At 51.2% G+C, this 12,457-nt stretch overlaps 1 protein-coding gene across 5 annotated transcripts in view; it reads left to right on the top strand.

Moving 5' to 3' along the window:
• The window catches only part of Ankrd11 (ankyrin repeat domain containing 11), a 145,798-nt gene that overhangs the window by 128,234 nt on the left and 5,107 nt on the right, over nucleotides 1-12,457 (top strand). For 4 of the 5 annotated variants that reach the window (XM_076916006.1, XM_034522440.2, XM_076916005.1 and 1 more), the window contains 5 exons: nucleotides 285-455; nucleotides 628-831; nucleotides 1,541-1,683; nucleotides 3,645-3,792; nucleotides 4,237-10,769. In XM_076916006.1, coding sequence (XP_076772121.1) covers nucleotides 285-455; nucleotides 628-831; nucleotides 1,541-1,683; nucleotides 3,645-3,792; nucleotides 4,237-10,769 — 7,199 coding nt within the window. The remainder of the gene's footprint in view (nucleotides 1-284; nucleotides 456-627; nucleotides 832-1,540; nucleotides 1,684-3,644; nucleotides 3,793-4,236; nucleotides 10,770-12,457) is intronic. The other variant, XM_076916007.1, reaches the window with a different exon arrangement.

Genomic DNA, 12,457 nt, shown 5'->3' with positions numbered 1-12,457 from the left:
GTGTTGAACCATTCTACTGCCTTCGTGTGTGGCGCCTGTAGGGAGCAAGTGGTTGGTGGAGACCAAGACTTACCTGATGGGCTGACAACAGGGTAGGACACTGTGTCTCTCACAGAGTGGGGTGACGTCAGTGCCCCCAGCACGGTCACTCCCCTCATAGGCCTTCCTTATTGCTCTGGAAGCTGTTGGGTGGAATGAAGGGGCTCTGTAGCGTTAATTAAAACTTTGGCTTTGAGGATTGGGCATGAAGTCTCCCCTCCCTTTCTCCCTCACCTGCCACACAGAGAAGCAGGGTCCTGAGCGGAAGAGGATCAAGAAGGAACCTGTTGCCCGAAAGTCCGGGCTATTGTTCGGCATGGGGCTGTCTGGGATCCGAGCTGGATACCCTCTCTCTGAGCGTCAGCAGGTGGCTCTGCTCATGCAGATGACTGCCGAGGAGTCTGCGAATAGTCCAGGTGAGCGGAGGTGCCTGAGTGGTTGGTTCCTTGTACAGGGAGGGAGTGGCTATATTGGCAGTGGGTCCTGTGTGGATCCCCTTTCCATAAGGACAGTGGCTGGGTCTTGAGGTTGCTGGGAAACAAAGCTGCCTTCTGCTAATGCCCTGCCTGTTTCCTCCTTGGCCTGCAGTAGACACAACACCAAAGCACCCTTCCCAGTCTACAGTGTGTCAGAAGGGGACCCCCAACTCTGCCTCAAAAACCAAAGATAAGGTGAACAAAAGAAATGAACGAGGAGAGACGCGCCTGCACCGAGCAGCCATCCGAGGGGATGCCCGGCGCATCAAGGAGCTCATCAGCGAGGGCGCCGACGTCAACGTCAAGGACTTCGCAGGTGAGGCTCTCGTGTCCTGACGATGAGCACATCCACACCATGCGGTTTGCCACCAGTCAGGAGGGGCTTACATTTTCCTTCCATCTGTCTACCACAAGGCCAGGAGGGCTCTGGTGATTGCAGATGTTCCAGCAGAGGCCACTGAGCACACTCACTGCCCTACAGAGGTCGGACTAAGGATAAGTGGAGGCTCCTCCCAGATGTTTAGGGCAAGGCTTTTAACTTGGCTACCCTTTTGAAATGTGCTCCGCCACCATGATGCAGCACAGTAGAACTGTGTGTTCACAATGCAGGGACTGCTGGAGGCAGAATGGCTGGGGATATGACCAGAATACATCATATACATGTATGAAATTCTATCTCAGAGAGAGAAGGGAGGATTCAGTCAAACTCAACTTGGTGTTGACCTTAGATTTCCCTGCTGCCTAGTTCTTGATTGTCTGATTGTGCCTAATATAGCACATTATTTTAAAACAGTTTTCATTTTCTGCCCATATCTAGTTGTTTGCACAGTTATAAATCTGCAGAGGTAGAAGGCTAGATGCTCATTGTGCAGAGTACCACAGTTACAAACAAGTGAAGACACATTCTCTGGGTGTGACCTTCTTAGGGAAGAGCAGCACGCGCACTCTTAGTCACTCATCACAGTTTAGGCAGGAGTGAAGCTTTCAGGGATTACATAACAAATACCCCAAGTTTCTGTTTTCAGGCTGGACTGCACTGCATGAGGCGTGTAACCGGGGCTATTATGACATCGCCAAGCAGCTGTTAGCCGCTGGTGCTGAGGTGAACACTAAGGGCCTGGATGACGACACGCCTTTGCATGATGCCGCCAACAACGGGCACTACAAGGTTGGCATCTCCCTGCAGCCCTCCAGTGGCTGCTCTGTCCTTAACTTCTGGACTATCTTCAGCTTCATGGTTCTCTGTCCTAGCTAGTTTTTTTTTCACATTTTCTAATACTGGGAAGTGAGTTTTGTGTTGTCATCGTTGCTGTTCCCTGTTCCCCCCACCCCACCCCCCATCCTCTTTCCAGCCTTAAGGCCTAGCTATTCCTTCTGCCCTAGGCCAGTACCCAGATACCTCCCCGTTTTGATGACTAACAAACAGCACTATATAGTAAATGTACAGTTCGGGTCCTACTGTCTATCTGTCTGGATGGATGGATGGACAGCTGTATGAGTGGATACTGATCCTACCCAGAAGGTCAGTCCAGAGGCTAGGGGAGAGTAGAGTCAGCATAGGGGATTATAGTCAAAATTAGATTACTGTCGTTGGTAGGTCAGGACTTCCTCTCTTAGGGAAAGGGGCTTCCTGTAGGTCCACAGCAGGAAGGAAACCCCTAAGATATGCCAGACATACCTCTTCCTGCAAGAGAATGGGTTGCAGAAGTGGATTCATTACCAGACTCTCTTTGACGGGGTTCTAGCTACAGACCAGTAAGCATGGTAAGGATGAGAATGTCTGTCCAAGTCACTAGTGCTAAAAAGCAGCTCTAGCCTGAAAGCTACTGGAACCTACAGATCAAGAACCCAGCGGTGCACATTGAATCACTGAGTGAAAAAACATAGATTAAATTTTTAGATTTACTATTGAGATAATGACATGATGGTTCATTTGCTTGCTAGTTTTTTTAAGAGCCCTTTAGAAAAACTTTCTGAAAGGGTTGATGCAATGTCTGAGAGACTTGTAAAACAGCTCCATGGAAGGTGGGTAGTTTGGGTAAAGCTGCTGTGAACTGGCCATTGATAAAACTGGAGGGGAAGAGCCACTGTCTAAATCTTACATCCGTGAGTTTTAACTTTTCCTTTAATTATGTAAATGTCACAAACTATAGGAACTCAGTAAGCTGAGCAAAAGAACAGTGGCCTCTCAGGAGTGTGGTCCTAAAGGCAGCTTTTGAAATCCTGTCTTCCTGAGTGGAAGGAGACAGATGAAGGAGACAGAAGATAGTAGGTCTGGTAGGAACATTGCCTGCATTGCTGGCCTTAGGGGAAGGTACTGACCGCTGATGACAGACAGCAGGAAAAATAGGTCTTTGGTCCCAGCACCGCAGGGACCAAATTCTGACAACTATCCACACACTGAAGGAACCAGCCAGCTTTATCTGCGCCTTGATGTAAGCCAAGCAAGCGAGACTGAGTCCTTCCACTGTCAGACAGTTTGTTATAGCAGCAGTAGAACTCACACGTGTTAAAAACTCTCCATGGTAATGATACCTTGAACTGGAACCAGTCTGAGTGACAAGAGTGTGTATTAAAACTTGAACTGCAGTTGAGAATAGATCGGAACTGGACGTTTGCACTGGCATAGAGTGAGTTGTTGTTTCAGGCATGTGCTGATAAATGGCTGAATAGAGCTGTCGAAATGTCACCTTGAATGTTTCTGTCACCCATGTAACCATATTTATGCATGTAAAATCAAGCAAGGAAGGAGTTATCTTATTTTCTAATGTAAATGAAAATAAATAAACCAGCTTACAGAAATGTGGTCTTTGTTTTCTCTATTTCATATCCCCCAGTCCCCTATGTACCCACCTTTGGGACCTGCTGCTGACCAGCTCTCTCTTGGGAAGGGGAGCTGTGTGAGAAGATTGGGGAAGAGGTAGCACGTCAAGGAGAACAGGAGAGAACTGGACATGACCCACTTTTGGAGGGAACCCCACCCTGTGCAGCCTCTCAAAAAAGAACACTTACGGCTCTGCACGCAGCACCCCACAACAGGGGTTAGAGTGCGCTATTGCCTTCTGCAGGCACGACAGGGTAACAGTAGTTTTCAAACAGTCTGTTAATACCATTATTAATGTTTTGTAGGTGGTGAAGTTGTTGTTACGGTATGGCGGAAATCCTCAACAAAGCAACAGAAAAGGCGAGACACCGTTGAAAGTAGCCAATTCCCCAACGATGGTGAATCTCCTGTTAGGCAAAGGCACATACACTTCCAGTGAGGAGAGCTCTACTGGTAAGCCAGGCCAGCAGACAATGTAGTTGGTGGGTGGGGCTTTGTACTGCCTGGTGAGGGAGCACCATGCAGTGTCTACATATGGTATTCCCCTGCAGATTGCAACACAGGGTCTACAAGCCTGCTCAGGTGGCTGGCGCCTTCAGGAACTTCCAGATACAGGAGTTCTGCCAGGGTACCTCACTGCCAAGATGCCTGTACTCTGTCTGCTGAGATACCAGCCTTGTCTCTCACAAAGCCCTGTGGGTTCCTTCTGCCTGTGGTTGGCCTCAGATGTGACTAAAGTAAAGTGCTTCCTTCTTCTGAAGCAGAGCCGTCCAGCTTCCCCTCCTGGGCACCCATGCCTGGGGGAGGCCTGTTCCCACCACAGGTGCAGAGCATCTTTAACTGATGGTAGGAAAATGATGCTGGCCTGCCTGACATCTCCCTTCCTGTTCCCAACAGAGAGCTCTGAAGAAGAGGATGCCCCATCATTTGCACCTTCCAGCTCCGTCGATGGCAATAACACAGACTCTGAGTTTGAGAAAGGCCTCAAGCTTAAGGCTAAGAACCCAGAGCCCCAGAAAACTGTGACCCCTGTCAAGGACGAATATGAGTTTGATGAGGATGACGAGCAGGACAGGGTTCCTCCAGTGGATGACAAGCACTTGCTAAAGAAAGACTATAGGAAAGAAGCTAAGTCAAACAGCTTCATTTCAATACCCAAGATGGAAGTAAAGAGCTACTCAAAAAACAACTCGCTTGCACCAAAGAAGGCAGCCCATCGCATCCTGTCAGACACGTCAGATGAGGAGGATGTGAGTGTTTCCATAGGGGCTGGAGAGAAACTGAGGTTGTCAGCACACACAATGCTACCTAGCAGTAAGGCACGAGAGTCTTCTAGTTCTAGGCAGCAAAAAGAAAAAAATAAATTGAAAAAGAAGCGAAAGAAAGAAACGAAGGGGAAAGAAGTTCGGTTTGGAAAGAGGAGTGACAAGTTCTGTTCCTCTGGGTCAGAAAGTGAGTCCTCAGAGAGCGACGAGGATGACGGGGACTCTGTGGGGAGCTCAAGCTGCCTCAAGGGGTCCCCGCTGGTGCTGAAGGACCCTTCCCTGTTCAGCTCATTGTCTGCCTCCTCCACCTCGTCTCATGGTAGTGCCGTGGCCCAGAGACACAGCTCCGGCCACGCTGACCAGCACACAAAGCACTGGCGCACTGACAACTGGAAAGGCATTTCCTCCCCAGCCTGGTCTGAGGTTAGTTCTTTGTCAGACTCCTCAAGGACGGGACTGACCAGTGAGTCTGACTCCTCCTCCGAGGGCTCCAGTGTGGAATCTCTGAAGCCTACAAGGAGGAAGCAGGAACACCGTAAAAGGGGAGGGCTACAGAGCATGGCATCAGAGAAGAGAGGCACCTTCCACCCCTGTGCAGATGGAGCTGTCCCCAAGCTGGACAAGGAAGGGAAAGTAGTCAAAAAACACAAAACAAAACACAAACACAAAAACAAGGAGAAAGGACAGTGTTCTGTCAGCCAAGAACTTAAACTGAAAAGCTTTACCTACGAATATGAGGACTCGAAGCAGAAGTCAGATAAGCCCATCCTTTTAGAGAGTGACCTTTCCTCTGAAAATAAGCTGAAAGTACTGAAACACGACAGAGACCACTTTAAGAAAGAAGATAAACTTGGTAAGATGAAGTCGGAGGAGAAAGAGTGGCTCTTTAAGGACGAGAAGGTCCTGAAGAGGATCAAGGATGCGAACAAAGACATCAGCAGAGCTTTTCGGGAAGACAAAGACCGCCCCAGTAAAGCAGAGAGGGAGAGGTCCACGAAGGAGAAGTCTCCGAAGGAAGACAAGCTGAGACTGTACAAAGAAGAAAGGAAGAAGAAGTCCAAAGACCGGCCTTCCAAGCTAGAAAAGAAGAACGACGTCAAAGAGGACAAGGCTTCCAAGGAGAAGGAAAAGGCCTTCAAAGATGACAAAGAAAAGCTCAGAAAGGAAAAGCTGTACAGGGAAGACACTGCTTTTGATGACTACTGTAACAAAAGCCAGTTTCTGGACCATGAGGACACCAAGTTCAGCCTCTCTGATGACCAACAAGAGAGGTGGTTTTCTGACCTGTCTGATTCCTCTTTTGATTTCAAAGGAGAGGACAGCTGGGACTCAGTGACAGACTATAGAGACATCAAGAGTGACTCGGTGGCCAAACTTATCCTGGAAACCGTCAAAGAAGACAATAAGGAAAAGAAGCGTGACAACAAAACCCGGGAGAAGCGGGATTTCAGAGACTCTTTCTTCCGAAAGAGAGACAGGGACTGTCTAGACAAGAATTCTGACAAGAGGAGAGACCAAACAGAAAAGCATAAAAGCATCCCCAGCTATCTCTCTGAAAAAGACAAGAAAAGGCGAGAGTCTGCAGAAGGGGGCCGGGATAGGAGGGATACCCTAGAGGGCTCCCGGGAGCGGAGGGATGGGCGGACTCGGTCTGAAGAGCTGCACAGGGACGACCTAAAAGAGTGTGGGTGTGAGAGCACCTTCAAGGACAAGGCAGACTGTGACTTCTCCAAGAACCTGGAGCCCTGGGAAAGGCCCCATGCAGCTCGGGAAAAAGAGAAAAAGGATGCCCTAGAAAAGGAGAGGAAGGAAAAGGGCAGGGCAGAAAAGTACAAAGAGAAGTCCAGTGAGAGGGACAGAGGCGAAAAGTCTGTTCTCGAGAAGTGTCAGAAAGACAAAGAATTTGAAAAATGCTTTAAAGAGAAGAAAGATGTCAAGGAAAAACATAAAGATATCCACAGCAAAGACAGAAAAACATCCTTTGACCAACTGAGAGAGAAGAAAGAGAAGGTGTTCTCTAGCATCGTGTCAGAAGACTTCTCAGAGAGAAAGGACGACAGGAAGGGGAAAGAGAAGAGCTGGTACATGGCAGACATATTCACAGACGAGAGCGAGGATGAGAAGGAGGAGTGCGTGGCCAGCAGCTTCAAGGTTGGAGAGGCCAGCGACACACAGCGAGCCGAGAGCCTCCAGGAGAAGGAAGATGGACGAGAACACCCCTCAGATAGGCACAGAAAGTCCTCTTCTGACAGGCAGCACACAGAAAAGCCAAGAGACAAAGAGCCCAAGGAAAAGAAGAAAGACAGAGGAGCTGCGGACGGGGGGAAGGATAAGAAGGAGAAGATGGAAAAGATCTTTGAGAAGCACAAGGAAAAGAAAGATAAAGAGTGTGCAGAGAAATACAAGGACAGGAAAGACAGAGCCTCTGTTGACTCTGCCCAAGAAAAAAAAAATAAACAGAAGCTCCCTGACAAGGTAGAAAAGAAGCATTTCCTTGAAGACAAGGCAAAGAGTAAACACAAGGAGAAGCCAGAGAAGGAGCACTCCCGGGAGAGAAAGTCTTCACGAGGCCCTGATGTGGAGAAGAGCCTGCTGGAGAAGCTGGAGGAAGAGGCTCTGCATGACTACCGGGAAGACTCCAATGACAAGAGCAGTGAGGTCTCCTCCGACAGCTTTGCTGACCATGGTCAGGAACCCAGCCTGGGCACGCTCCTGGAAGTGTCCTTCTCTGAGCCCCCTGAGGACAAGGCCAGGGAAAGTACCTGCCTCTCAGAGAAACTGAGGGAGAAGGAGAGGCACCGGCATTCTTCATCTTCCTCTAAGAAAAGCCATGAGCGTGAGAGAGCCAAGAAAGAAAAGGCAGAAAAGAAGGAGAAAAGCGAAGACTACAAGGATGGCATCAGCAGCATCAGGAAGGACGCCGGCCAGTATGAGAAAGACTTCCTAGATGCAGAGGCTTATGGCGTTTCCTACTCCACAAAAGCTGACATGGAAGAGGAGCTAGATAAGGCTATTGAATTGTTCTCTTCAGAAAAGAAAGACAGAAATGATTCTGAAAGAGAACCCGCCAAGAAAATAGAAAAGGAATTAAAACCGTACGGGTCGAATACCATCAGCATCCTTAAAGAGAAGAAGAAGAGAGAGAAGCATAGGGAGAAATGGAGGGAAGAAAAGGAGAAACACAGGGACAAACATATAGATGGGTTCCTAAGGCATCACAAGGATGAGCCAAAGCCTGCCGCCAAAGACAAGGACAACCCTCCCAACTCCTTCAAGGAGAAGTCCAGAGATGAAAGCCTGAAGCTCAGTGAGGCCAAGCTGAAGGAGAAATTCAAGGAGAACACAGAGCGAGAGAAGGGCGAGTCCGTGAAGCTGAGCAACGGGAACGACAAACTCCTGCCATCCAGAGACGCAAGCAAGAAAGACAGCAGGCCCCGGGAGAAGCTCCTGGGAGACGGCGACCTCATGATGACAAGTTTTGAGAGGATGCTGTCCCAGAAAGATCTTGAGATCGAGGAGCGGCACAAGCGGCACAAGGAGCGCATGAAGCAGATGGAGAAGATGCGGCATAGGTCTGGAGACCCCAAGCTCAAAGAGAAGAAGCCCGCGGAGGACGGGCGCAAGAAGAGCCTGGACTTTGCTTCCAAGAAGGCTCTGGGGCTAGACAAAAAGGTCAAGGAGCCGGCTCCTGTGCTGCCCACTGGGGAAAGCAAGCCACACTCTGGACCAGTTACAGAGTCCAAAGACTGGCTGGCTGGACAGCCCTTGAAGGAGGTTCTGCCTGCTTCACCCCGCACTGAGCAGGGCCGACCCACTGGGGTGCCCACACCCACCTCAGTAGTGTCGTGCCCTAGTTATGAAGAGGTGATGCACACACCCAGAACCCCATCCTGCAGTGCTGATGATTACCCTGACCTGGTGTTCGACTGCACTGACTCCCAGCACTCGATGCCTGTCTCCACCACGTCCACCAGCGCCTGCTCTCCGCCCTTTTTTGACAGGTTCTCTGTGGCTTCCAGTGTGGTTTCAGAAAATGCAGGCCAGACACCCACCAGGCCTATCTCCACAAACCTTTATCGCTCGATATCTGTGGACATCAGAAGGACACCAGAAGAGGAGTTCAGTGTTGGGGACAAGCTGTTCAGGCAGCAGAGTGTCCCTGCACCGTCTAGTTTTGGTTCCCCAGTACAGCATTTGCTGGAAGAAAAAGCTCCTCTGCCACCCGTTCCTGCAGACAAGTTTGCCTGCCTGTCCCCTGGGTACTACTCCCCAGACTATGGTATCCCCTCACCCAAGGTGGACACTCTACACTGTCCACCAACAGCTGTGGTCAGTGCCACACCACCCACAGACAGCGTCTTCTCCAACCTACCACCAAAGTCTTCCCCTTCCCCTAGAGGTGAACTGTTGACCCCAGCCATTGAAGGGGCTCTGCCCCCAGATCTAGGCCTACCTCTGGATGCCACAGAGGACCAGCAGGCCACAGCTGCCATCCTTCCCCCAGAGCCCAGCTATCTAGAGCCCCTGGATGAGGGCCCCTTCAACACAGTCATCACTGAGGAGCCTGTTGAGTGGACACACACTGCTACTGAGCAGACCCTTTCCCCCACCCTTATTGCTAGTGCCTCTGAAAACCCTGTCAGCTGGCCTGTCGGCTCCGAGCTTATGCTAAAGTCTCCACAGAGGTTTGCAGAATCCCCAAAACATTTCTGCCCTGGAGAATCCCTCCATTCCACCAACCCAGGACCCTTCAGTGCTGCAGAGCCCACGTACCCTGTCTCTCCAGGATCTTACCCTTTGCCGGCCCCTGAGCCAGCCCTAGAAGAAGTCAAAGATGGTGGGACAGGAGCAATCCCAGTGGCCATCTCTGCCCCAGAAGGGGCTGCTCCTTATGCTGCTCCTACTAGGCTAGAGTCATTTTTCAGCAACTGCAAGTCACACCCAGATGCACCCCTGGACACAGCCCCTGAGCCTGCAGGTGTTACTACTGTGGCTCAGGTAGAGGCCCTGGGTCCCCTGGAGAGTAGCTTCCTAGACAGCAATCATAGCATATCTGCCCTCAACCAGGTGGAACCAGTGGCGTGGCACGAAGCCTTTACCAGCCCTGAGGACGACCTCGACCTGGGGCCCTTCTCACTGCCAGAGCTTCCTCTCCAGGCCAAAGATGCTTCAGATGTTGAGGCAGAAACTGCAGAGGCCAGTCCTGTTCCTCCAGTGGAGAGCCCTCCAGGTCCCACAGGGGTTCTCAGCGGAGGCGATGTCCCTGCCCCAGCAGCTGAGGAACCGCCAGCCCCACCTCCTCAGGAAGCATCACCTCAGCTCTCCACAGAGCCCGAGTCCTCAGAGGAGCCAAAGCTAGATGTAGTTTTAGAAGCTACAGTGGAAACAGAGGTCCTGGCAGATGACAGCGCCCCTGAAGCCTCAATCTCCAGTTTGGTGCCGGCACCTAGTCCCCCTGAACAGCATCCTCCAGGAGGTGGTGGTGAAGAGACTGAAGCTGAAGATCCTTCTGCTCCTCCCTGCTGTGCACCTGACGGACCTCCCACAGATGGCTTGGCACAGGCACACAACAGTGCAGAGGCCACCTGTGTTGTGCCTGCGGCTGAGGGGCCCCCAGGCAATGGTCAGCCAGAAGCTACAGACCCAGAGCCCAAACCTACATCTGAGGTTCCTAAGGCCCCCAAGGTGGAAGAAGTTCCTCAGCGCATGACCAGGAACCGTGCCCAGTTGCTGGCAAGCCAGAGCAAGCAGGGCATACCTGTAACAGAGAAGGACCCAATGCCTGCCCCAGCCTCTAGAGCCAAGGGTCGTGCCTCTGAGGAGGAGGATGCCCAGGCCCAACACCCCCGCAAGCGGCGCTTCCAACGGTCTAGTCAGCAGCTGCAGCAGCAGCTGAACACATCTACCCAGCAGACCCGGGAGGTTATCCAGCAGACGCTGGCAGCCATTGTAGATGCCATAAAACTGGATGCCATTGAGCCCTACCACAGTGACAGGTCCAACCCATACTTTGAGTACCTTCAAATCAGAAAGAAGATTGAAGAGAAACGAAAAATCCTCTGCTGCATAACTCCACAGGCACCCCAGTGCTATGCTGAGTACGTCACCTACACGGGGTCCTACCTCTTGGATGGCAAGCCCCTCAGCAAGCTGCACATCCCTGTGGTGAGTCCCGTGGGATCTGTATCCACAAGCACCAGGCAGCAAGGCAACAGAGCAGTAATGAGCAGAGAGCTTTGAGGTCAGAAGAGGCACTGGCATTCTTGTCCTGCCAGCCTGCAGCCCCCACTCCTTCATGGGCAGTCGAAGACATCATTTAGGACAGCTGCTGTCCTCCATGCTGTCCTTCAGCAGGGCTCTCCCATAGCACATACCTGGCTGTAGGAGCCTTCTGACCTTGTCCCCAGCACCTCACTCACATAGCCACACACAGCAGTCCTACTTCAGGATCCCTCTGTGCCTCACTCCAAGCAGCTTTCTTTTCTACACAGCTGGCTTTTGTAGCCAGCTCCCTTGTTTGTTCCTTCCTGGCTTGGAGATTCACCATGATGCTACAGTGTGAGGGGATGGCCATGCTGACCCCTACACCTAGGCAGAAAACACACATTGGGAACCGAGGATGGGGCTCTTTTTGTCGGTTCATCTTGGAATATAAGTACAGCCGACTTGATCCCAGCTGCAGGTCCCAGATCCTCCCCTGCCTGCAACCCTGACCTGCGGGGGGCCGGACCCAGGTCTTTGTCGTGTGCACTGCTACATTCCAAAGCCCTCTGTTAAAGGTGTGATTGCTGAGACAGAGTGACATAACTTCTGTCCGTGCTCTGTGTGCCTCCCCACTAGTCTCTCTCAGCATTCCACACACCCTTGAGTGAAGCAGGCAAGACTCAGACTAGCTTCGCTTCACTGTCAGAAGCCACAGGAGTGTGCAGAGTACTTTTCTCATGGATTAAGTACTCATGCCTATGAGCAGTGTCCTGCCTGGTCTGCCTTGAGGATGACTTGTCTCCTTGCCCCACTGGAAACTTAACCCTGGAGGACAGGCATATTGAAAAACATGACAGATGAAGCTGCAGACATTAGCTGAAACTGTAAGGTCACCCCCTGGCCCAGTTTTGGTCTGGGTGTGCGTGCACGTGCACCTGCCTCAGCACACAAAGGGGAGCCAGAATACCGTGTGGGTCTCAGGGATTTTACCCAAGTCAGGAGGTTTGGTGTCAGATGCCTTTACCTGCTGAGCCATCTTGCTAGCCCCTAAGATTTAGCTTACAACTAAAAAGTTCAAACCTCAAAGCACTGAGTCTCTATGAGCTGTTAAGGGTGGGGCCTCAGATCCTTCCCAAGACTCTTTCTAAGGCATGGTGATTGTTGCCTGGCGTGTTTGCGTGAGAGTACTACCATGTGGGCATGAGTCTTTGTCAAGTACTTAGTCACTGGGAGTGAGTCTGGTCTCCAGGCAATCCCTGCAGAGTTGGTGCCTGCCTTTCGTAATCCACCTTAGTGAAGAGACTGTGAGACTATATTCAGATCTCAGATGGATTTTCCTGCCACAGTTAGTCTGCATCATTGCTTGCTGCCCAGGCTTTTCTGTTTCTTCCCCATCACCTGTGTTGTACAGAAAGGTCCAGTCTCTGTGTGTGTGTTGTCACTTCTCTTCTGGGCTTCCCTTTTCTGGCTCACAGGGAGCAGCATGTGCTGCCCCAACCCTGCCCTGCCATCACCACTGCAGGCTCTTCCTGTGATGGAGTGATAAGAGACAACAGAATTGGCTTGCCTCGGGTCCTGTACGCAATTCAATCTCTGTGTCTGCCTGACTCCATACTAACCTGACTTCTGCTAGGCACCACAGACGTCTG

The sequence above is a fragment of the Arvicanthis niloticus genome, chromosome 18, assembly GCF_011762505.2.
Source record: "Arvicanthis niloticus isolate mArvNil1 chromosome 18, mArvNil1.pat.X, whole genome shotgun sequence".
Lineage (NCBI taxonomy): Eukaryota > Metazoa > Chordata > Mammalia > Rodentia > Muridae > Arvicanthis > Arvicanthis niloticus.
Note: the sequence above shows the minus strand (reverse complement) of the source record. Positions and strands in the feature narration are given on the sequence as shown.